Source organism: Gossypium hirsutum, chromosome A11 (assembly GCF_007990345.1).
Source record: "Gossypium hirsutum isolate 1008001.06 chromosome A11, Gossypium_hirsutum_v2.1, whole genome shotgun sequence".
Classification (NCBI taxonomy): domain Eukaryota; kingdom Viridiplantae; phylum Streptophyta; class Magnoliopsida; order Malvales; family Malvaceae; genus Gossypium; species Gossypium hirsutum.
The window spans coordinates 743235-768712 of record NC_053434.1 but is presented as its reverse complement, the minus strand read 5'-3'; the positions used below and the strand labels follow the sequence as shown (position 1 = coordinate 768712).

General features: G+C 33.5%; 2 protein-coding genes across 2 annotated transcripts; both read left to right on the top strand.

Moving 5' to 3' along the window:
• The first annotated feature begins 4563 nt into the window (after positions 1 to 4563).
• Positions 4564 to 11523, top strand: LOC107923322 (cytochrome P450 76T24). Its single transcript, XM_041080447.1, has 3 exons — positions 4564 to 5573; positions 5648 to 5904; positions 11008 to 11523. Exons 1-3 carry the CDS (start codon positions 4596 to 4598, stop codon positions 11369 to 11371), a joined length of 1599 nt encoding a protein of 532 aa, XP_040936381.1. The 5' UTR covers positions 4564 to 4595; the 3' UTR covers positions 11372 to 11523.
• A 4544-nt stretch (positions 11524 to 16067) lies between these two features.
• Positions 16068 to 17709, top strand: LOC107944293 (labd-13Z-ene-9,15,16-triol synthase, chloroplastic). Its single transcript, XM_016878119.1, has 2 exons — positions 16068 to 17012; positions 17092 to 17709. Exons 1-2 carry the CDS (start codon positions 16068 to 16070, stop codon positions 17707 to 17709), a joined length of 1563 nt encoding a protein of 520 aa, XP_016733608.1.
• Positions 17710 to 25478: the final 7769 nt, after the last annotated feature.

Sequence of the window (25478 nt, the reverse complement as noted above, 5' to 3'; positions counted from 1 at the left end):
CGAACTTAAATAATTTTACATGATATTAATATTAACCCGATTTGATCCATGAACATCGAAGAGGGAAATGAATTGATTTGCGTGCTTATGATTCATACTGCAATATCCGTTTATTATTATCATTATCACAAATTGCATGTGTTGGTTGAAGGTCACCTTATGGATACATACAGAATTGCAAATTGAAATGCTTTACTTTCATTTTCCATATTCTTTTTAACTGCCGACCCTTATTTTATTCTAACTTTATATTATTATTATTATTGTTAAATAATCCTGTCTAACATATATCTGTGATACGTTTTTTTTTTAATATATAAGAAATTTAAAAAATGAGAATATTTGGTAGTCGTCAAATAGTAATATATGTGCAATTTGAAGGTGGACATTAGTGGCATTTTGTACTTTTAGACACTATTCTCTTAATTTTATTCGTTGAATATTTCTTTTTCTTTCGTACCATAAATTCACGATAATAACCTTAGATTATTCTTACATGTCATTGTATATATCCCCTTTTTTAGGGTATGAAAAAATCAAAAGTTTGAAGAAAATCTTCCAAGTTGTCTTTGATTTCCCTCAAATGGTGTTCCACCATCTCTAGGAACAAAGCCAGAACAATCTTTTAGGAGGTCCGAATGAAATTTTAATTTTTTATAGTTTATATCTTTATAATTTTTGATTAAATCAAATTTTTATAATTTTAAGGGGGCCAAAGTACAATTTTACCTTTACTAATTTAAAATTTTTAAAAAAATTTAAGGACTTAAATAGTAATTTTACATTTTAAAGGGGGCCGGTGCCCATGCTAGTCCCTCTCTAGATTCGCCATTGACCATCTCCTCTCGTTTTTATCCACCTACAAAAAGTCTTGTACGAATCATAACCCTCTTGTCTCTTCTGCCCTTTCCAAATAGCCCTTTCCCCGATACATCCTCCTTCTTCTTCCCCAATGATTTAACACAATAATCGTTAACTTCATTAGCTAAAATAATATTACTTTTTATGAATATTATGTGAAAATAACAAATTGATATAATTATAAATTATTAGACTTTATTACACTTGTTGATTGTTTTCCTTAAATTATGATGATGGAGATAGACTTAAACTTTATGATGTTATTCATGTTGACATATATTGTCTTTTAAGTTGAATGGTCACTCTAATTGTGTTTTTAATGTTGATTAATTTACTGTTTTGTACTAAATGTAATGACAAGCTAACATAAAGTTATTAATAAATTATGGAAATATATATTTCTATTAAATAAATTATCTCTAATCTTTCTTAATTAAGACTCAAAACGTAGATGTCACTCTCTAAATTTTAAGAGAGACTTTCAATACACTAATTCTAGCACATGGGTAAAAAAAATTAAAAACTTTAATTAACTAATAATATTTCTAAAGAAATATTGATTATTGATATAATTTTGATATTTATTATTATTTTTTAAAAATTTATCAAGGTTTCATTTTAATTTTAAATCATGTATTTGAAAAGATTGTCCAAAACTTGACTCCCAAATGAGTTTAATAAAATGAATCAAACTTAAATTATTATCAATTATAATTAAAAAAAAATCAGAATATATGAATAATAAAAAAGCATGCAGCCACATGCGTAAGCGAGGGCGTAAAGGCTATAGTCTTTAGTAATTTAAGCAGCCTTTGTTTACTAACATAGTATTCGCACGTATAACCATATTTATGTCCATTCTAAACCATACAACATATTTAAAATAGTAGTTAAATGATGAAAATTAATGAAGAAGTTGAAGAGACACAGTATCATTGTGGTAAGTTTGAATGAAATCATTGACTGTTATGCATTAAATTTGATTCAGAATACCATTCCACTTTTATAATGTTCGTCATGCTGAAATTTTGTGGTTTAAGTTGAATGGCGGTTACCATAATTGTGATTTTTATGTTGACTAATTTGATATTATTGACTGTTTACTTTTCCTCCACTTTATTTTAATATTTCTACATGGATTAGCATTTCATTTTATGACATATACAAATTAATTGCATGTGTTATTGTATATTGTTCAATCAGTCCATGGATTAAATCAATTGAATCTTTTTATAATATTTTTGTTTATTTTAAATTTTTCAATAATTTTTTCATTAATTTTAAGCTACTTGTTGTGCAATGTCTTATACATGAAAAACTTTTATTACAATTGTTTGATCATTCTTTTATGGAATTCATTTTCACTATTTTAATGTGAAAAATTAGAGAATAAATTATGTTAAAATAAATGGTGCAAAATAGAAAGATATGAAGTAAAAAAGAAAAAGAAAAAGGAATTAAATAGAAAAATAAGGTTACTAAACTTTAAAATGCCAGTGATTTGATTAATTATTTTTTGTTGTGTTTTATCATGTCTGCAAGAATTTTTTTGGCAAGTATTCATACATGCATAAAATCAAAAGAATAATATTGGACTTTGAATACTAATTTTGTTTTATAAAAATTATTCCTTAATTGTTGTAGTTTTATTTCTTTTAATTTTTATCTTAATTTTTATAATCGATATTAAGGAATTTTCTATTACTTTTTACATTAACATTAAAAAGTGATTTATTTTCTTTAATTTATTTATTGTGTATTTACATTAATTTACTTAAAAATTGAAGCTTTGTGTAACAACTTGCCTGACGGAGACTTAATATCACATTATTATTTGGTGTATAAGTTGGTTAAGTCAAGGGTAGAATTGAGTAAGTAAAATATTTATTTTGGCAGAGTAGTATACTCTATGGGATTCGCCAACTAGCGAACTCTATGTATCTGCAAACTCGAGTTTGACAGAATCTTCTGTTAATTAGTAATTCGCCCACCCCAAATGTTTTGGGAGAACTTGTTAAGTTTTCAATTTGATAGATTTATTTCTATTAGTGCATATTATGATGACTTAGTTAGTCATGTTGGGGTTTGATTGAGTCCTAGTTAGAAAGCTAGAGTATTGTAAATGATTAGACTTAAAACTTATTAAGTGCGTTTAATAACAAGAATCAATGGTGCTAGTGGAATTATCTAATTTTCCCACTGAACTTGTCTACGTTCCATGAGTATATAAACTTAAGCGTAGAGAGCTTCATCAAAGTGGGTTAGCAGAGTCTAGCTAACACCTACGTTTGTACCAGTTTACTGGTAATTTCTAGTACACCCTTAGGTTATTATTGAAAAAATTCATGTGTTTATTGTATTGCATGCTTAGACCTTAGAACTGTTTGTGAGGAAGGAAACTTTTTGATTCTGGGTTATTTGATACCAAGTCTTGCATGCATGTGTGCTCGTCCAATGACCTTATTATAAGTGTGTTACCCTCATAAGATATTTTTAACCTCTTTGGTTCTCCCAATATGATCCTATTTAAAAAAAGCAATTAAACCCCCTTTTTCTTTTGGCACTTAATTAGATATTTGAACTGTTAAAATGCATAAAAAATACCTAAATATGCAAAAAGAAATTTGAAGGCTAAGTTTATTTTTGAACTGGTTTAATTTAACTCAAAAACTCGTTTCTTTTTAAAGGACTTTAAATATGATGTTTTTATTTTTGATGAATGAAATTTCATTGTGATAGAGCCTAATCTTCAAACATAACATTCAAAAATTTGATAATGACATGCACATTATAAGTAAGAATGAAGAAAGAATTTAGAAAACTTTAATTAGATCCTAACCTTGATATCCCAAGTTTTAGTTTTATTGCGTAAATAAAAGTCCCTTTTAAATTTATTCTAATTAATTTGAATACAATTCAGTGCCTAATTAATTTATACACAATAACACTACAAAATCAGTAAACAAAACACAAAAGGAATAGTCTACTCTTCAAAAACAACAAGGGAATGTCTACAGGCCCTTTTTTTTATTTGAACATAGGTCTAGAAGCCCTTGAAACCCTAATTTTTCAACATCTTATAGCACTGTACAATGTGATTATATATATAATGCTTCTTTTTTTTTTTTTGTGAAAAATTGGACGGGAATTGGCTGAAGATGAAGGGGGATTTCAAATTTTTGATTAAGGATATTAAAAATATAATTTTATCATTTTTATAGGATCTTTATAATTTTTAAAAGATTAAATTAATTTTTTATTATTTTTAAAGGGTCAGAATGTAATTTTAACTTTACTATTTTAAAATTTTAAAAAGTTGAAATGAAAAATTTTCTATTTTAATAAGGGGAATCCCTGCTAGTACCTTAGCTACGTTCATGCTAAAGAGGTTTAAGGATGCTATTATTTTGAATATAAAATTTTATTTTTAGTTAATAAAGATTTAAAATTAATTATAAATTAAATAAAAAATAGATTTCGATGTAAATTTTTTTAACTTATATTCTCTATTAATCGTCCAATGCATCCGTTGTAAGTCTATATCCAACGTCTCAAAAATTTTCTTGGATGGGGTTTGGTATGGCAGAAGGAGAAAGTCAATATTAAATATTAATGAGGTTGTAAAAAAGTAATTAATGTCAATTTAAATTGAATAATTTTATATTATCTATACATGCAGTCCCTCTATATATATATAACTCCATTTTCCCTACGTTTGATCATCGAAAACAAATATGTCTAACATATACAATAACCTAGCAGTTCTTGCTTGCGAAGGCTGGTCATGGGGTTGCATCCATGCCCATGGATTTGCTCCTCTTATGGCGACGGCGCTAGCAATTTTATTCTGTGCATGGTGGTGGTGGGTTATGAAAAATTCCAAAATAAACCCGCCTCTACCACCTGGTCCTCTAGGCTTGCCTATAATAGGAAATCTTCCCTTCATCCAACCCGAATTGCACCGTTACTTTTTAGACCTGTCTCGAATCTACGGTCCCATCTTCAAACTTCGCTTGGGGAGAATGATTGTAATAGTCATAAGCTCACCTTCACTTGCCAACGAGGTCCTTAAAGACCAGGATGCCATCTTCGCTAATCGTGATAGTCCAGCAGCCGCCGTAGCCGGCACTTTTGGTGGTCTCGACATTGCATGGAGATCCAATGGCCCCGACTACAACCGACTGCGTAAGCTTGTTATGCGTGAAATCATGAGCAAACAAGGCTTGGATGCTTGCTACGTGCTTCGTCGACGTGAGGTACGACGAATGGTGAAGGAGATTCACGAAAAAGTCGGTTCCATAGTTAACATTGATGAACAATTATCAGCAACTGCTCTACGAGTGATGATGAGTACGCTATGGGGTGATGATCCATCAAAATTGATTGGAGAGGAACGACGAAGCAAGGATTTGTTTGAGTTGAGGAAACGGTTGGATGAATTTGTAAAAACATTTGCTGCACCGAATGTTTCTGATCTTTTCCCAGTTCTTGCCCCATTTGATATACAAGGAATTGAATCCAAAGCGAAGAATCATTTGTCGTGGTTTTATGGGGTTTTTGAATCAGTGATAAAGAACAGAAGAAACATTGGAGAAGATGGAAGAGAAAAGGAAAAAGTTAGCAAGGATTTTATGCAGCAATTGTTAGACCTACATCAGCGAGGAAATGATAAAAGCTCTTTATCCATCAACGAAGTCAAAGCTTTGCTTCTGGTAAGTAACTTTAACTTAGTATCACAAAACTACCGATATTTCCATTTTACAATATTAATCTTCATATCTCATAGGATATGATGGTCGGAGGAACGGATACAATACCAACTACTGCAGAATGGGCAATGACAGAATTGTTACGTCATCCAGATAAAATGGCAAAACTCGTTGGGGAATTAGATATGGTGGTTGGAAACCAGGACGTGGTGGAAGAATGTCATATACCTAAACTGATTTATTTGGATGCTGTCATAAAGGAAACACTTCGTCTTCACCCGGTTGTTCCATTGCTATTGCCTCACGTGCCCAGTGAAACCTCCATTATTGGTGGATATACTGTTGCGGAAAGGATCGATTCGAGAACTCCGATATGACTACAAGTAAATTGACCGGAACGAAAAATAAAGTGAACACAAGGATTTACGTGGTTCGGCTTTAATGCCTACGTCCACGGGCAGAGGCGAAAAGAAATTTCACTATAACAAGATGAAGATTACAAGTGTTTTACACTCAAGACACAACCCGAGAACCTCACAACTCTCAACCCCTATAGAAAACCCGAAAGCTAAAATCCTAGCTTTCAAAGAACAAGCTTTGCTCTCTCTTGGTTTGGGATGATTAATATGGCTAATGAACCTCTCTATTTATAAGAGAGTTCAAGGACATAATTGTCCAAAACTTTGGCAAAGATTTGTGGTTGAAAATGGACACCAACAACCATCCACTAATCCACTACCACCAACAACCCACTACCAACAACAACAATCCACTACCAATTTTAAGCCATTTCTTAACAAATCTCCACCTTGGCTTGAAATTTACCAAGCTGAACATCATAGTGAATTCCTCGAACTGGATCACCTCTTCCAAACGCCTCTCTGGCGCTAATCAATCCCGAATACCTATCAAGTCCAAGCAATGCTTGAACTTATATGCAGGGATCACCTTAGTTAACATATCTGCAGGATTCTTCTCGGTAGCAACCTTGCTGATAACAATGTCACCTTGCGTAACATGTTCCCGAACAAAATGATATCTGACATCAATGTGTTTGGTCCGTTCATGAAACATCTGATTTTTAGTCAGATGTATGGCACTCTGGCTATCGCAAAATACAACAGTGAAATCCTGTTGTAAACCCAAACTGCTTACTAGACCTTTCATCCACAATGCTTCTTTCACTGCTTCTGCTAACGCCATATATTCCGCCTCAGTCGTAGATAAGGCTACGGTAGACTGTAACACAGCTTTCCAACAAATGGCTCCTCCAGAATAAGTGAAAACATAACCCGTCAGAGATCTTCTTTTGTCCAGATCTCCAGCATAATCAGAGTCCACATAGCCCGTGACACTGCTAGTGCAGTCACTCTGATCATATACCAAGCATAAATCTGCAGAACCTCTCAAGTACCTGAGAATCCATTTCACGGCCTGCCAGTGTTCCTTGCCAGGACAACTCATGTATCTGCTGACCACACTAACTGCATGTGAAATGTCTGGACGAGTGCAAACCATTGCATACATCACGCTTCCAACTGCACTCGAGTATGGAATGTGAGACATTTGCTGCTTTTCTTCATCAGATTGTGGTGACAACTCTGCAGAGAGTTTGAAATGTGGTGCCAACGGAGTACTCACAGTTTTCGCTTTATCCATGCCGAAGCGTTGAAGAACCTTTTCAATGTAGTTCTTCTGCGACACACGAAGCTTGCCCGCCTTGCGATCTCTGTGAATATCCATGCCCAAAATTTTCTTGGCAGCACCCAGATCCTTCATCTCGAACTCACCACTCAACTGCGACTTTAACTTGTTGATTTCCGACATGTTTTTGGAAGCAATTAACATGTCATCAACATACAGCAACAAATAAATGTGCGAACCATCTGAGAGCTTCCGATGATAGACACAAGCATCATAGTCACATCTTGTGTAACCATGCTGAATCATGAAGCTATCAAACCGCTTGTACCACTGCCTTGGGGATTGTTTCAATCCATATAAAGACTTCTTTAATAGACAGACATGGTCTTCTTTACCAGGAACTGTAAAACCCTCTGGTTGACGCATGTAGATTGTTTCCTCGAGCTCACCATGCAAGAACGCCGTTTTTACGTCAAGCTGCTCAAGTTCTAGATCAGACTTGGCCACCATGGCAAGTAATACACGAATGGAAGAATGCTTTACGACTGGGGAGAAAACTTCATTGTAGTCAATCCCCTCTTTCTGAGTGAAGCCTTTAGCAACCAATCGTGCCTTGAATCTAGTTGCTTCAACCCCTAGGATGCCTTCCTTTTTCTTGAAGACCCATTTGCAACCAACTATCTTCTGGTTACTTGGCGGCTTAACCAACTCCCAAGTATGGTTCTTGTGAAGAGATTCTATCTCCTCACTCATAGCAATTGCCCACTGTGCCGACTCATCACACGTGACAGCCTCATTATAACTGGAAGGTTCTATACCAATGGACTCCGCCACACTGAGCGCGAAAGACACCAGATTAGCGTAACGCGGATTTGGTTTGATTTGTCTCTTCGTTCTTCCAGTGGCAATGCTATATGGTTTTTCTTGAGGTGACTCATCTTCATCGGAATCTTGCACCTCAACTTGATCATCCTGGACTGAAGTACCTTCCGTAGGAATTGGAGCGTCCACCTGACACTCCACCTGCTTCTCAACACCGTGATCTCCCATTCTATCTGACTCCTCCTTTTCCCGGGAATTTGTGGTGGATCGAAGCATGGATGACTCATCAAAAGTCACATCTCTGCTGATGATGAACTTGGACGAAACCGGATCAGGACACCACAACCTGTATCCTTTCACCCCTTGGCCGTATCCAAGAAATATGCATTTCTTCGCCCTCGGTTTGAGTTTTCCCTCATTTACATGAGCATACGCAGGGCAGCCAAACACTCTTAAACCAGAGTAATCAGCAGGAGAACCAGACCATACTTCCTCAGGAGTCTTCAGCTCAATAGCTGTTGACGGAGATCTGTTAACCAAATAACAAGCAGTATTAACAGCTTCAGCCCAAAATTCTTCACCGAGCCCAGCATTTGATCGCATGCAACGAGCTCGCTCCAAGAGAGTTCTATTCATGCGTTCTGCAACTCCATTTTGTTGTGGTGTTCGACGAACAGTGCGGTGTCTCACTATTCCTTCATTTTTGCAGAACTCATTGAATTCACCTGAGCAAAACTCCAAGCCATTATCCGTCCGGAATCGCTTGATCTTCTTTCCTGTTTGATTTTCGATCAAAGCTTTAAATTGCTTGAAGTTGATGAGAACCTCATACTTGCTCTTCAGAAAATACACCCAAACCTTTCTCGAGTAATCATCGATAAAGGTAAGCAGATATCTGTAACCACCTTTAGAAATTGTCGGAGAAGGCCCCCAAAGGTCAGAATGGAAGTAATCCACTGTGCCTTTTGTCTTGTGAATCCCAGTGCTGAACTTTACCCGAGTCTGCTTACCGAAGACGCAGTGCTCACAGAAATTCAACTTTCCTGTACACTGCCCAGACAATAATCCTCGTTTGCTTAGTACCGATAAGCCTCTCTCGCTCATATGCCCGAGCCGCATATGCCATAACTTTGTGGTGTCAGAATCTAGATCATCTGATGATGACACTCCCGCAACACCTGTAACCGAGGAACCATCGAGGAAGTAAAGGCCCCGCTCCAAATTACCACGTATCACAGTCAAAACACCCGAGAATACCTTGAGAACTCCACCTTCAGCAGAGTACCGAAAGCCTTTCTTGTCCAACGTACTCAAAGAGATCAAATTTTTCTTCATTTCTGGAATGTGCCGAACATCAGTTAGAGTTCTAACAATACCGTCAAACATCTTTATACGAACTGTGCCAATCCCCATGACTTGACATGCGTGGTCATTTCCCATTAGTACTGAACCAGAATGCTTCTCGTATGTTGAGAATGCATCTTTCGAAGTACTTATATGAAATGTAGCTCCCGTATCAAGAATCCATCTCCCACCAGCGTAAGAGTCGGATACTGCAAGAACGATCTCGGCATCACTTGAAGAATCTGCATCAGCTACATTCGCACGATCATTTTGTTGCTCCTGTGATTCTGATTTCTCCTTCCTTTTCGGACAATCTACCTTCATGTGCCCGTACTTCTTACAGTAGTAGCACTGTATTCTCTTCTTGGACTGCGATCTAGGATGGCTTTTACTTGAACTTCCACCCTTTGCCTTGGATCTTCCTCGAGCAACCAAGCCTTCGCCTTCATTGTTTTCGACCACCTTACCAGTGATTTTCTTCCTCAACTCACTGAAACTTAAGGCATTTTTCACCTCCTCTAGAGTCAGGTCATCACGACCGTACATCATTGTATCAACAAAATTCTCATACGAGGGAGGCAAAGAACACAAAACAATTATTGCTTGGTCCTCATCATCGATTTTGTTATCGATATTATTCAAATCCATGATAATGGAATTGAATTTATCCAGGTGCTGGGAAACAGGTGTACCTTCCTCCATCTTCAGGGCATAGAGTCTTTGCTTGAGGTAGAGCCGGTTCGTCAATGACTTCGTCATGTACTTGCTCTCTAACCGGAGCCACAAACCGGACGCGGTTTTCTCATCCGCTACTTCTCGTAGCACTTCATCTCCTAGACATAGCAGAATAGCACTATGTGCTCTTTCTAGCATGTCATCCTTTTGCTCTTCTGAAAGCGTGCTTGGTAATTTATCTTTACCAGACAATGCTTTTAGCAATCCTTGTTGAACCAGCACTGCCCGCATCTTGATGCGCCATAAACTGAAACTATTTTTCCCGGTAAATTTCTCGACATCATACTTAGTCGATGAAACACTTGTAGCCATAATTTGGAACCTTTGAATGAATGATAATATTTTCTTCCTGATGTGAAAGATCAGACAAAGCTGCAGTCACAGGGCAATTCAGAAAATATTATCACTCCTTCAACTACGCTCTGATACCAATTTGTTGCGGAAAGGATCGATTCGAGAACTCCGATATGACTACAAGTAAATTGACCGGAACGAAAAATAAAGTGAACACAAGGATTTACGTGGTTCGGCTTTAATGCCTACGTCCACGGGCAGAGGCGAAAAGAAATTTCACTATAACAAGATGAAGATTACAAGTGTTTTACACTCAAGACACAACCCGAGAACCTCACAACTCTCAACCCCTATAGAAAACCCGAAAGCTAAAATCCTAGCTTTCAAAGAACAAGCTTTGCTCTCTCTTGGTTTGGGATGATTAATATGGCTAATGAACCTCTCTATTTATAAGAGAGTTCAAGGACATAATTGTCCAAAACTTTGGCAAAGATTTGTGGTTGAAAATGGACACCAACAACCATCCACTAATCCACTACCACCAACAACCCACTACCAACAACAACAATCCACTACCAATTTTAAGCCATTTCTTAACATATACTATCCCTAAAGATTGCAGGGTTTTCGTTAATGCATGGGCCATGCAAAGGGATCCTAAGTTGTGGGAAGATCCTCTTCGGTTTCAGCCTGAGAGATTCTTGGAATCCGACATTAGCTATCGAGGCAACAATTTCAGGTATTTTCCATTTGGGTCAGGAAGAAGGATTTGTGTTGGGGTTTCAATGGCGGAGAAAATGGTGGCGCTGCTCTTAGGCTCTTTGGTGCACTCGTTTCAATGGGGGTTACTGGAGGGGACCAAGCCTGGTTTAGAAGACAAATTTGGGATTGTTTTGAAGAAAACAGAATCCCTTGTTGCGATACCCATTGCACGACTTCCTAATTTAGAGCAATACCAATGAATGTGTTCGGTTTTACATATCCATAAACTATATATGATATGCTAGGTGACTATGTACGTGGGTGAAAAAAATGTAAGAGATAAATAAGGTTTTGGTTCAAATAGTAAAGTTGAGCCATTAGAGATTATGGTGTGTTAGATTTAAATCGCATGTAAAATTTTATATAAAAATATCTTTACAATAATATTTGTTACTTTTTTAACTTTTTAATTAGTTCATGAAATTATGGGTAGTTCAATTTAATTACTGAATGAATCAGTAGACATATAAGATCTATTTATATATATAAGTATCAGATAAAGACTTAGTATAAATATGTTCTAAATGAAACATATATAATAGTGTCACGAGTTATGGATCGAAGCCTGTAACGAATGCACACAGAATGTTTCATAGATGTTAACTAATTAAATGAGACTCATTTGATCCACTTAAATTTATTCCATTCATGAAACTTATGCAAAAATTAATCTACTTACAACCTTTATGGTCCAATGGTACATTCCATTAAAATTAAAGTTACTATAATTAAGATTTATGGTTGTAATAGATAAGATTGTAGATAGGCTTAAAACTAGATATGCCTTTTACAGTATCAAGATATTCAAGCAAATATTATTTGCATAATTATAAGACGCAACATAATAAATATCGTATGTACATGAAATGAAAATAATTAAACAAAAATAAAATAAAAACAATATGAATATATAAATATTTTAAGTTTCATTATAAATATAAAATATTCTAAATACGATTATGTTACGTCATGATAAAAGATATTTATAAATTGAAAAGTATACGCTTGGGTTACACAAAGAATATAATCGAGCTTAGCTAGAAATTTATGGTGTTGATAATCGACCCAAAGCTGACACAACATTTTCAATATAGTCCTCCACAAATGTTTAATTTATTATATTGGGTCTTAATAGAAAGTGAAATATGCACAAATTGGACCGGATTAAAGCGTATTGAAGCAAGGACTGGATACAATATTTTTAGTATAGTCTTTATATTTATAATTTATAAAAAGTTAAATTAATTTACAAAGGGACTAAATTAAAATTTTACCATTTTAAGGGTCTCTTAGTAGCTCCGCCACTGGTACTATATTGACTTGTAGTTTTCAAACTTAGGTAACATTTAGGTTCCAAAAGAAAAAGTTCAGTTATCAAATAGATATAAATTATTAAATTTAGATATATTTATATATATTAACCCTTCCTATGGTATGTATGTGGTTGAAATGTAATTTTCTTTTTCAACCACAAAATACTAATGAAAAAAAATTATATTTAAATAGTAATTAAAAAATAAGTGTAAATTATATTAGGATATCCTAAAAATTATAATTTTTAGACACCAATAAAATAAAATAAAATTATGTGATTCATTTTTAAGCACATACAAATTTTATCATACTCTCAACATCTATATAATCATTCCCTTAACTCAAATTTCTTTTTATGGCTACCCAAATCAATTTAACATTGATGAAAGAGAAGAGATTGCATAATTAAAGAAAATAGGAATACTGAACAACTCTTTGAGGATTTAGTGGAAAAATAATCACCAGTCAAATTTCAATTCAAAAAAGGTACAATCCTATTTATTTTTATATTATTGATTTATAGTTTTAATCTCTTTTCTTTGATTTGATGTTGTTCTAGGTTTGAATTAGGAGAAATTACAAATTCTCACTGTATTTACTTACATAATCGGAGAAGAATTTTAACTGACTTGGTTGGATTTCAACAAATCTTTAAATATTTTATCTTAAACCTTTATAAATTTTCTATTTATCTTAATTGTAGGATGATTTCAAATGAAATTGGGGTTGTATTGCATATAGTATCTGAATTATTACATTATTATGTAAGATAGTAGTTAGAGTAGTATTTCAGTCCTGAAGACATAGCTAAGACTAAGTTGGATTTCAATCTAATCTTAGGGTTGAAAGAGAAAATGGAAGGTAGCTAAAATGTGAGGAAATCAAGAGAGCAACACCATGGATGGAGTTTTGGTGTCAAAAGCATTAGTTTGGCGGCTCATCAACCGCTAAGGTCTTTGAACCATATGGATCAACTTTTGATGATTTCATAATAAATTTTTTATTTAATTGGCATCGGTAAGTCAAATTGGTAGCTCGTGTCTTTGAAGAAAAGTATAGTTTGAAAGTGTGCGTTTGTTTTGTGGAAATTGGTTTTTGCATTTTTGGATGTTTCTTCAATAAAGATTTTAAAAAATATTTAAGGTCTTTGTCTCCTATCTCCTTATAAATAAAATGATTTTTAAATTAAAATTGGAGAAATTGTTTACCGTTATATATTTTTGGAGGACGGAAATCAACGTGAAAACATGGGAAAATGAAAAAGCAAAAACTTGGTTTTAATCTCAACCTTACATTATTAATTCTTTTATTTTGGATTATTATTTTAACTCTAGATTAATATTTTGCTTTAAAAATCTTTAATTATGGAATAAAAATTTTAGGCCAAATACATAAAATTTTTTTTAAAATATTGGGTTGAAATGCAAATTTGGTTTTTCAACCACATGGAAATCTTGTATTTGAAAAGTAAACGGAAGAAGCTGTTGGACAACCGGCATCTAATTACTGTGCAATGTTGATTCTACGAGTGTACGTTCACGATTCTCTGTGGCTATTCTCATTTTATCCCTTTATGTTATGTTATTTTAGTATTTATATATTTTTCATATTTCTAATTATAATTTTGATACAAAATATAAATTTAACTTAGATTTTATTATTTAATATAAATATATTTTTCATAATTTTATTTATATTATATATCTTTAATATTCATTTTTCATTTTCATCTTACTGCAATAGTTGCGTTTATATTCAAACATATATTTTATTAGAGTGTGTTTAGAGTTATTCATGAGTTGGGCCGGGCTCTAACAAAATTTTAGGCCCAGTTGATAGGCTCGACCCAAAAATGGGCCTAAAATTTTGCCCAATTTCAGTTCGGATAAAAATGCTAAAACCTCGGCCCGACCCGCCCGTATTAAATTTCTTTATATAATTTTTTTTTAAAAATATAATACATCAAAAACACTAAAAACGCTAAAATAAATGTTTTCCAATGAATTAAAAATAATTTTTTAAAAAATCTTTATACTTAAATAGCAATAAGATATGTGCAATTTAACAATCAAATGTCTCTAAAATAATAGTAAAATTAATAATAAAACAAGGGCTGTACAACTTGCAAATAATAACAACAAAATAGTAGCATAATAATAATGAAATCACAACAAAACAGTGAGGGAACAATAACAAAATAGTGGAAAAATAACAATAAAACAACAGTTTTGTTTGCAATTTTTATTGTTTTAAATTATTTTAGGGAACTAATTTTTTATATCTGTTTTTATTTTAAATTTTTATTGATTTTATGTTTTTATTATGTATAAAAGCACGAGTTTAGAAAAATTTTTGAATTGATGAGAAAATCATTTATTTTTCATCACATTACTGAATTCACATTTAAAAATAATTATAATATTTAATTTAAAATTATTAGTTAAAAAAGTTAAAATAAAATAGAAGTTGTGATAATTACGGATTTAAAATTAATTAGAATATAAATTATAACTATTAGTTTAAAATGTTGTGCTAATTTTAAAATAGAGTTGTTACTTGAATAGAATTCTTAAGCATAAAATATAGGAAAAAATTGTGATAACTATAATTATAATTTACAATTATTAGTTAAAAATTTTGACTTCAAAAAAGTTGTGTTAATTTTATTTATGTAAAATAGATTTTTTAGCTCCCAACATTTATAACTTTTTTTTGTCAATTTCATCATTACCTTTAAAAGTACATAAAAATAATTTTTTTTTAAGTATCATGTGAAAAAAAAAAAGTGCATGACTTATATATGAAAACATGTTTCCTCCATAAAAGTTCAAAAATGGTATAATTTAGATTATCGAAATTAATAAAGAATTGTTTGAAAAGTTTAAGATGCATATAAACGTAATGTTATTTTTTGAATCTATATACTTTAAATAAAATAATTGACTCAAAAGATTTGTTTCCAAAATAATTAACCATAGCTTACTCTTTATATATATATATATATATATATATCATGGTATTATTAATTGATGGTGGATGAAACTCATACATTAACAGCATACTGAATATTCTCTTATAATTTTATATAAGCTATTTTCTTATGAATTTGTACTTATTTTTGTATAACCATAGGTATTTTCATAAATTCAAATAATCTAGAGGTTTTATCTCATCTTAATATGAGAAATTTTATTTTAACATAATGTCTAAAATTATCTATAACTCTTTTCAGTGAGGACAATACACTTTAGAGCACTCAAACTTACATCCTCCTACATTAACAACAATACTCATACCAATCGAGTTAAGACTTGATCCGCAACAATCTTAACTAAACATTTATACGTTTTGAGTTAATAATTTTTCTCTTTTAGTTAAAATATCAAATATAACTGAAAGCATATAATTTTTTAATACATTAAACTCGGTGTCAAAATTAATAAAGAATTGTTAATTAATAATTTAGGGTGCAAATATCGTTTTCTGGATATAGATATTTTGACTAAAATATTTTACAAGTATTTATTAAGTTCATAGTCTCATAGAATCTTGGAGAGATAAGACAATTGTTAGGGTCCAATTATGACCAACTTATACAACAAGCACACAGTTCTTGCTTGCGAAGGCTGGTCATGGGGCTGCCATGCCCCTGAATTTGCTCCTCTTACGGCGGCGGCACTAGTAATTTTCTGCTTTGCATGGTGGTGGTGGGGTATGAAATTCACCAAAATAAACCCACCTCTACCACCTGGTCCTTTAGGCTTGCCTATAATAGGAAACCTTCCCTTCATTAAACCCGAATTGCACCGTTACTTTTCAGACCTGTCTCGGATCTATGGTCCCATCTTCAAACTTCGGATGGGGAGCGTGTTTGCAATAGTCATAAACTCGCCTTCACTTGCCAACGAGGTCCTCAAAGTTCAGGATGCCATCTTTGCTAACCATGACGTTCCAGCAGCCGCGGTCGTCGGCACATTTGGTGGACTCAACATCTTATGGAGACCCAACGGTCCTGGATACAACCGGCTGCGTAAGCTTGTTATTTGCGAAATCATGAGTAAACAAAGCTTGGATGCTTGCTACGTGCTTCATCGACAGGAGGTTCGACGAATGGTGAAGGAGATTCAAGGAAAAGTTGGTTCCTCAGTTAACATATATCAACAATTATCAGCAACCGCTCTACGAGTGATAATGTGCACGCTATGGGGTGATACATCGCCAGATTTGATTGAGATGAGGAAACGATTGGATGAACTTATAAGAACATTTGCAAAACCGAATGTTTCTGATCTTTTCCCAATTCTCGCCCCATTTGATTTACAAGGAATTGAATCCAAAGCGAAGGAGCAATTGTCGTGGTTTTATGGGGTTTTTGAATCAATGATAAAGAACCGAAGAAAAATTGAAGATGATGGAAAAGAAAAGGAAAAAAATAGCAAAGATTTTATGCAGCAATTGTTGGAGCTGCACTACCAAGGAGATGATAAAAACTCTTTATCCATCAACGAAGTGAAAGCTTTGCTTCTGGTAAATAACTTTAACCTAATAACATCCACAAAATTGTTGATAGTTTCCATTTTACAATATTAATCTCCATATCTCATAGGATCTGATGGTCGCCGGTACGGATACAATACCCACTATTGTAGAGTGGGAAATAACCGAACTATTACGCCATCCAGATAAAATGACGAAACTCATCGAGGAATTAGATACGGTGATCGGAAACCAGAACATGATGGAAGATTCTCATATACCTCAACTTGTCTACTTGGATGCTGTCATAAAGGAGACACTTCGTCTTCACCCGGTTACTCCATTGCTGATTCCCCACGTGCCCAGTGAGACCACTGTTATTGATGGATATATCATCCCTAAGGGTTGCAAGGTTTTCATTAATGCATGGGTCATGCAAATGGACCCTGAGTTGTGGGACGATCCTCTTCGGTTTCAGCCCGAGAGATTCTTGGAAACCGACATTAGCTATCGAGGCAACAATTTCAGGTTTTTTCCATTTGGTTTGGGGAGGAGGATGTGTGTTGGGGTTTCTTTGGCGGAGAAGATGGTAGCGCTGCTCTTGGGCTCTTTGGGGCACTCTTTTGAATGGGGATTGCCAGAGGGGACCAAGCTAAGTTTAGAAGATAAGTTTGGAATTTTTTTGAAGAAAAAAGAATCACTTGTTGCTATACCCGTTGCACGACTTCTTAATTTGGAGCAATACTGATTAATATGTTAGGTTATTGCGTATTCATAAATTATATGTCATGCTATGTTAAATAATTGTTACTATGTGGAAAAATAATTAACTATGTGAGAAAATAAATAAGACTTTAAATAATAAAGTTGAGTTATTATAGTTTACCATCACTAATAGAAATATAAGGCTTAGAGAATATTTATTTTTATTAGAGTTAATATAGATGAATATCTGAACTTGACAATTTATATTTATTGTTATCTAAATTATTTGAATCTAATTGGTACCTAAATTTAAAAATTATAAGCCAACTTGATATTTTTTTTAGGTACCAAATTAACACCATTAAAATGCAATAACATGGCATTGACAATTGATAGCATAATGATACATTTTGGCACTTGACAAAAAATAAGAATGAAGTTGATTTTTTGCACTAAGTCCTACATTTGGACCATGCAATATTAATCTTCATATCTCATAGGATCTTATGGTCATTGGTACGGATACTGAGAAAAAATAAAATAAAATAAAAATAAAGAACACACAAATTTTACGTGGAAATACCCTTTCGGGAAAAACTACGGGCAGAGGAGAAGAAAATTCACTATGTCGAAAAATTAAATCAATACAAGAGGAATAGACTATGTCTATTTATAGGCTTGTAAAGCCATATTCTAGTAGGATTGAAACACCTTATCCTAATCAATATAAAATAGGTGGAGTTTAATAAGGTTTAAAAAACCTTATTCTAAAATAAAATAAAAGAAGTCTAGTTCTATATGGATTTTACTTTTATTTTATTTTCCATCGTATTTTATTTAAATAAGAATTTGGGTCACTTAATTCTAACAATCTCCACCTTGACACAAATTCTCAATGAACAAGTTCTTCATCGCGAACTTTCAATAAACAAGTTCTCCACCTCTTCCATAAAACCCCTTAAGGGTTTAACTTCAACAATGAACACCAACCAAGTCTAAGCAATGCTCAAACTTGGTTATAGGAAGTGACTTAGTCATCATATCTATAGGATTTTCATGAGTACTAATTTTGCTCACAACAATATCACCACGAGCAATAATATCACGAACAAAATGATACCGAACATCAATGTGTTTTGTTCTCTCATGAAACATTTGATCTTTTGTAAGAAAGATGGCACTCTGACTGTCACAAAATACTGTGCTGATTTGAAGGTCTTCATTGAGTTCACTAAAGAGTCCCTTCAACCAAATAGCTTCTTTACAAGCCTCAGTAATCGCCATGTACTCAGCTTCAGTGGTAGACAAAGCGACTGTAGACTGCAAAGTGGCTTTCCAACTGATTGCACAACCTCCGATTGTAAAGACATAACCTGTGAGAGATCTTCTTTTATCAAGGTCTCCAACGAAATCAGCATCAACATATCCTATGACTCCATCTTTAGTTCTTCCAAACTGTAAGCAAACATCAGCAGTACCTCGTAAGTATCTTAGAATCCACTGAACTGCTTTCCAGTGTTCTTTACCGGGATTCTCCATGTATCTGCTAACTGCACTGACTGCATATGATAAATCTGGACGTGAACAAACCATAGCATACATGAGAGATCCCATTGCACTAGAGTATGGAACATGTGACATGTACTCAATCTCATCATCTGATTGTGAAGACAAAACTGATGAAAGTCTGAAATGGGCTGCTAAAGGAGTACTAACAGGCTTAGCACTCTGCATATTGAACTTGCAAAGAACTTTCTCAATGTACCCCTTCTGACTTAGGTACAATTTACTTGTTTTTCTATCTCTGAGAATCTCCATTCCAAGTATCTTCTTTACTGGTCCTAAATCTTTCATCTCAAATTCTTTACTTAGTTGGGTTTTGACATTTCTTATATCTTCTTTATCTTTTTGTTGCTATCAACATGTCATCAACATAAAGAAGTAGATACACAAAAGAACCATCACTGTTTTTCTTAAAGTAAACACAACTATCAAAACTACTTCTTTTGAAATCATGAGAAGTCATAAAGGAATCAAACCTCTTGTACCACTATCTTGGTGACTGTTTCAAACCGTAAAGGGATTTTTTCAGCAAGCAAACATAGTTCTCTTTTTCTGAGACTATAAAACCCTCTGGTTGTTGCATGTAATATCCTCCTCAAGTTCTCCATGCAGAAATGCAGTTTTTACATCTAACTGCTCAAGCTCCAAATCATGCATGGCCACAATACCAAGCAAAGCTCGAATCGAACTATGCTTAACAACTGAGAGAACACATCTGTGAAGTCCACTCCTGGAATTTGACTGTAACCCTTTGCAACAAGCCTTGCTTTATATCTAGATTCTTCAACTCCTAGAGTCCCTTCTTTATTTTTAAACACCCATTTACAACGAACAGCCTTTTTACCTTTAGGAAGTTTCACAAGGTCCCATGTTCTATTTTTGTGAAGTGATTCCATCTCTTCTTGCATAACAAACATCCACTTTTGTGAGTCTTCACAGCTAACCGCCTCAGAATAATTAGATGGCTCTTGATTCGCATCTATATCTTCAGCGACATTTAAAGCATAAGCAACTAAATCAGCCTCGGCATACTTCTTTGGAGGTTTAATTTCTCTGCTAGTTCTGTTTTTGGCGATAGAGTATTGTGGTGAAGAAGCAACTCTATTCTCAACCTTTGTTCTGGCTTGAGGAGTTGACTCTGTATTAATCTGATGCTCCACCTGCTTTTGATTTTCTTTATTGGAAGAGTCTTTAAGAGATAAGTTAGGTAGCATAGCAGTTTCATCAAAAACAACATCTCTGCTAATCACAACTTTTCTATTTTCAGGACATCATAACTTATACCCTTTTACACCAGCTTTATAACCAAGAAAAATGCATTTAATGGATCTCGGTTCCAATTTTTCATTATCAACATGAGTATACGCAGGACACCCAAAAATCTTTAAATCAGAATAATTAGCAGGATTACCAGACCATACCTCTTATGGAGTCTTTTTTTCAATGGCAACGGATAGAGATCGGTTGATTAAAAAACATGCAGTAGAGGCTGCTTCTGCCTAAAATGACTTCGATAAGTTGGCATTTGACAACATACATCGAACCTTCCTTATAATCGTTCTATTCATTCGTTCTGCAACACCATTTTGCTGTGGAGTATGACGAACTATCAAGTATCTCATGATCCCTTCTGACTTGCACAATCTATTAAACTCATCAGAACAGAACTCTAAGCCATTGTCTGTGTGGAGGTATTTTATCTGTTTTCATGTCTGTTTTTCAATCATAATTTTCCAATACTTAAATGCGGAAAACACATCGCTTTTCTGCTTCAGGAAAAACGCCCAAACTTTTTTGAAAAAATCATCAATAAAGGTTAGCATATAATTAGCTCCACCTCTCGAAGGCACTCTGGATGGCCCCCATAGATCAGAATGAATATACTCTAATATTCTCTTCGTGTTATGGATTCCTCTAGTGAATCGAACTCTCTTTTGCTTCCCAAAAACACAGTGCTCACAGAAATTTAGTTTACAAATTCCTTGTCCATCAAGAAGTCCTCTTTTACTCAATTCTACCATGTCATTCTCACTCATATGCCCTAGGCGCATATGCCAAAGTTTAGTAATATTATCATCTAATAAGGAAGAGGAAGCGACAGCTGCATCACCAGTAACAGTAGAGCCCTGCAAAACATATAACTTGGAAATTTTTCTTTGCCCTTTCATCACAACAAGGGAACCTTTGGAAATCTTTAAAATCCCACTTTTAGCTGTATATCTGTACCCTTTTGAATCAAAAGTACTCAACGAAATTAAATTTCTCTTCAATTCTGGAACATGTCGAACCTCATTAAGTGTTCTGACAACTCCATCAAACATCTTAACTTTAACTATTCCAACACCTGGGATTTTACACGAAGCATTATTTCCCATCAAAACAACACCTTCAGACACTATTTCGTAAGTTGTAAACCAATCCCGATTAGGACTCATGTGGAAGGTGCGGCCTGAATCAAGTATCCATTCCTCGCTTACTTTAGAATCATTGATAGAAGTAACTAGAAGTTCACCATCGCTGTAATCTTCTACAACATCAGCTTCACCGAAATTTTCTGGTTGTTTTCCCTTTTGATTCGCAGCCTCTCTTTTAATTTTATTTTGTAGCTTATAGCACTCAGATTTAATGTGCCCTTTCTTCTTGCAGAAGTTACAAGTTTTACCTCTGTTTGAAGACTTCGATCTACCTTTAGATTTACCACGAGGATTCCGTTCCTGTGTCCTACCACGATCATCATCAGCATTTCGATCTTGTCTCCCACGGACAATGAGACCCTCTCCCTGAGAGTTGGGTTTAACCACAAGATGCTTCATCTTATCATACGAGGTTAAAGAATCATAAATCTCATCAACTGTGAGAGACTCGCGGCTATATAAAATCGTGTCTCTAAAGGTTGAATAAGACGGGGGTAACGAATAAAGTAGAATCAACCCTAGATCTTCCTTAACATACTGAACCTCCATGGCCTCCAAGTTTGATAGAATTTCTTTAAACACTGTTAAATGTTCGTGTACAGACGCACCTTCCTCCAAACGATGAGCATAAAGATGCTGCTTCATATGCAACTTGCTTCTTAGAGTTTTCGACATATATATTTGTTCTAGCCTCTTCTATAATGCAGCGGTAGTCTTCTCTTTCATCACATCCTGTAAAATTTCGTTGGACAAATGCAGATGTAATTGTGTTAACGCCTTTCGATCCTTACGCTTCTTCTTTTCATCTGTTAATATCGAAGGCATCTTATCTATCCCTAGCAGGGCATCCTCCAGATCCATTTGTGCAAGAACTGCTTGCATCTTATTTTACCACAACGCAAATCTGGTGTTGCGATCCAACAGCAGAATTTCATACTTCAAAGACGCCATTACTGTGATCGAGATGAATAACCTGGAAGCTCTGATACCAATTTGAGAAAAAATAAAATAAAATAAAATAAAAATAAAGAATACGCAAATTTTACGTGGAAACCCTTTCGGGAAAAGCCACGGGCAGAGGAGAAGAAAATTCACTATGTCAAAAAATTGAATCAATACAAGAGGAATAAACTATGCCTATTTATAGGCTTGTAAAGCCATATTCTAGTAGGATTGAAACACCTTATCATAATCAATATAAAATAGATGGAGTTTAATAAGGTTTAAAATACCTTATTCTAAAATAAAATAAAAGAAGTCTAGTTCTATATGGATTTTACTTTTATTTTATTTTCCATCATATTTTATTTAAATAAGAATTTGAGTCACTTAATTCTAACAGATACAATACCCACTACTGAGTGGATAATTATCGAACTATTATGCCATCTAGATAAAATGCCGAAACTCATCGAGGAATTAGATACGGTGGTTGGAAACCAGAACACACGATGGAAGATTCTTATATACCTCAACTTGTTTACTTGGATGCTGTCATGTGAGACCACCATAATTGGAGGATATAATGTCCCTAAAGGTTGCAGGGTTTTCATTAATGTATGGACCATGCAAAGAGACCCTGACTTGTGGGATGATCCTCTTCAATTTCAGCTCGATAGATTCTTAGAAACCGACATTAGTTATCGAGACAACAATTTTAGGTATCTTCCATTTGGGTCAGCTAGAAGGATGTGTGTTGGGATTTCTATAGTGGAAAAGATGATGGCTTAATAATAAAATTTTATTTAAATTTAATAATAAAAACACATTTTTAATAATTGGCCGTCAAATTTAACGTATCAGTTAGCTCAGCCTTAGAAGAAAGACAAATTTAAATGTGTGTTTTTTGGATGTTTCTTCATGAAGAATACTTCTGATTAAAAAAATATGATGACATTTAAGGGTGCACATATCATATTTTGAGTAAAATAATTGGCTATAGTATGCATTAAGTTGATCAGAAAGTTGGAGATAAGACCATTAGACTTTTGTAATGTTATTCATGCCAACATTTTGTCTTTTTAAGTTGAATGGTTCCTATGTAGGTACCAAAAAGCAAAATTAGTCCTTGAAAGTTTTGGTTATGTACAATGACTGTTTTCCATTTTGATAGTAACAAATCAGCTTAAAATATTTGAATGCTTCCAGGATTTGATTCAATCTAGCTATGGAATTTTGAGATTTGTCCCGCCATGTATTAATATATATGAGTTTTCTTTCGTATTTTTAGATTGAGTTGATTTGTTATTTAATTTATATTAATAATTTATCAAATAATATTCCATGCGTTGTTTATATTTGAGTCTCATTCATTATAACTTTATAAATAAATACTAATAATTTTATTTAATATAATTAAATTTTAATTAATTATAATTTTTGGTTAAATACAATTACTAGTACTATATTATATTATATTATACTATACTATATGTTTAATTGTAGATTTAACCCAAATTCTTCAATTGGATCATATTATGTTCTTATACTTTTCAAAAGTTTAAAATTTCAAGCTTGACGTAAATGTTTAACGTTAATCCATTTTAAGGATTTTAAGTGACTAACATGTGGAAATAACAAACTGACGTGACATTACACATATGATAACATGTTTGCCATGTCATATTTTAGATTAATAGTTATTGTTGAGTTAAAAAGTATAAAGATTAATAACTAATATGAGTAGAATTTAAATTATGGAAATTAATAAAGAAATGTTGAATGGTTTAGGGCGTAAATGGACATACAATTACATTTTGAATAAAATAATTGACTGGAATGCATTAAATTATTGTTTTCCCTTAAATTGACCGGAGATAGATTGTTGTTTCATGTTTATATTTTGCTTTTTCTAAAGTTCTATGCTTACTACTTAGTTGCTGCTGTCGACTGCTTGTTTCTAAATTATTGGTAAGGATAAGTAATTATTAATTAAAAAAATTGATTGACATAAACGAGGTAGTAAATAATTATAAAATCTAAACCTTAAAACCAAAAAATTAAATAAATTAAGCTTCTCGATTTAATCTATCATAAATTTTTTTATAATTTATTTGAATTTTTTTAAGTTTATATAAAATTTAAATATTTTTATAATTCTATAATTTTTAATATTTTTATTAGAATATGAAATATTACAATGAACGTGGTCAAAGACAGAAACCATTAATGAACCAACTTAATTAAATTTTTTAATTAATAAGAAATGCTCAATAATGTGGGAATTAATTTAATTAGCTTAATTGGGTTTTTAGTTTGTTCTTAAGGATTTTTTGTTTATTATAAAATCGTTTAATATGTATGAATGCCTAAATGGTACGCAACTCTACAAAGTTGATATAAAGACAGCAGCGGCTCAAAAATAGAGCTGATCATGAGCTGGGCGGCCCGGCCCGGCCCGAAGGCCCGCCCGAAAATGGGAGGGTTTGGGTAAAAATATAGGCCCGAAAATGGGTTTGGGCAAAAAAACAATGCCCGTTTAGAAAACGGGTTGGGCCTCGGGTAAGAGTTTTTTGGCCCAGGCTCGGCCCGGCCCGAATTATATATTAATATATTTTTTATTTTATTTTTAATCATTTTAAAATTTTAATATAACCATTTTTTATTATATTATCAATTTGTGTATTGTTTTAATAATTGTTTTAGTATCATTTTTATTTGTTTTAATATTTGTTTTTATGTTTTTAAATATATTTGATTTATTATATTTTTAATTTTTTTATTTAATGAAATAAGAAAAAAATTAATATGGGTCGGGCCGGGCCGGGCTCGGGCTTGGTAATTTTATTTCGGGCTGGGCTTGGACAAATTTTTAGGCCCATATTTCGGGCCGGGC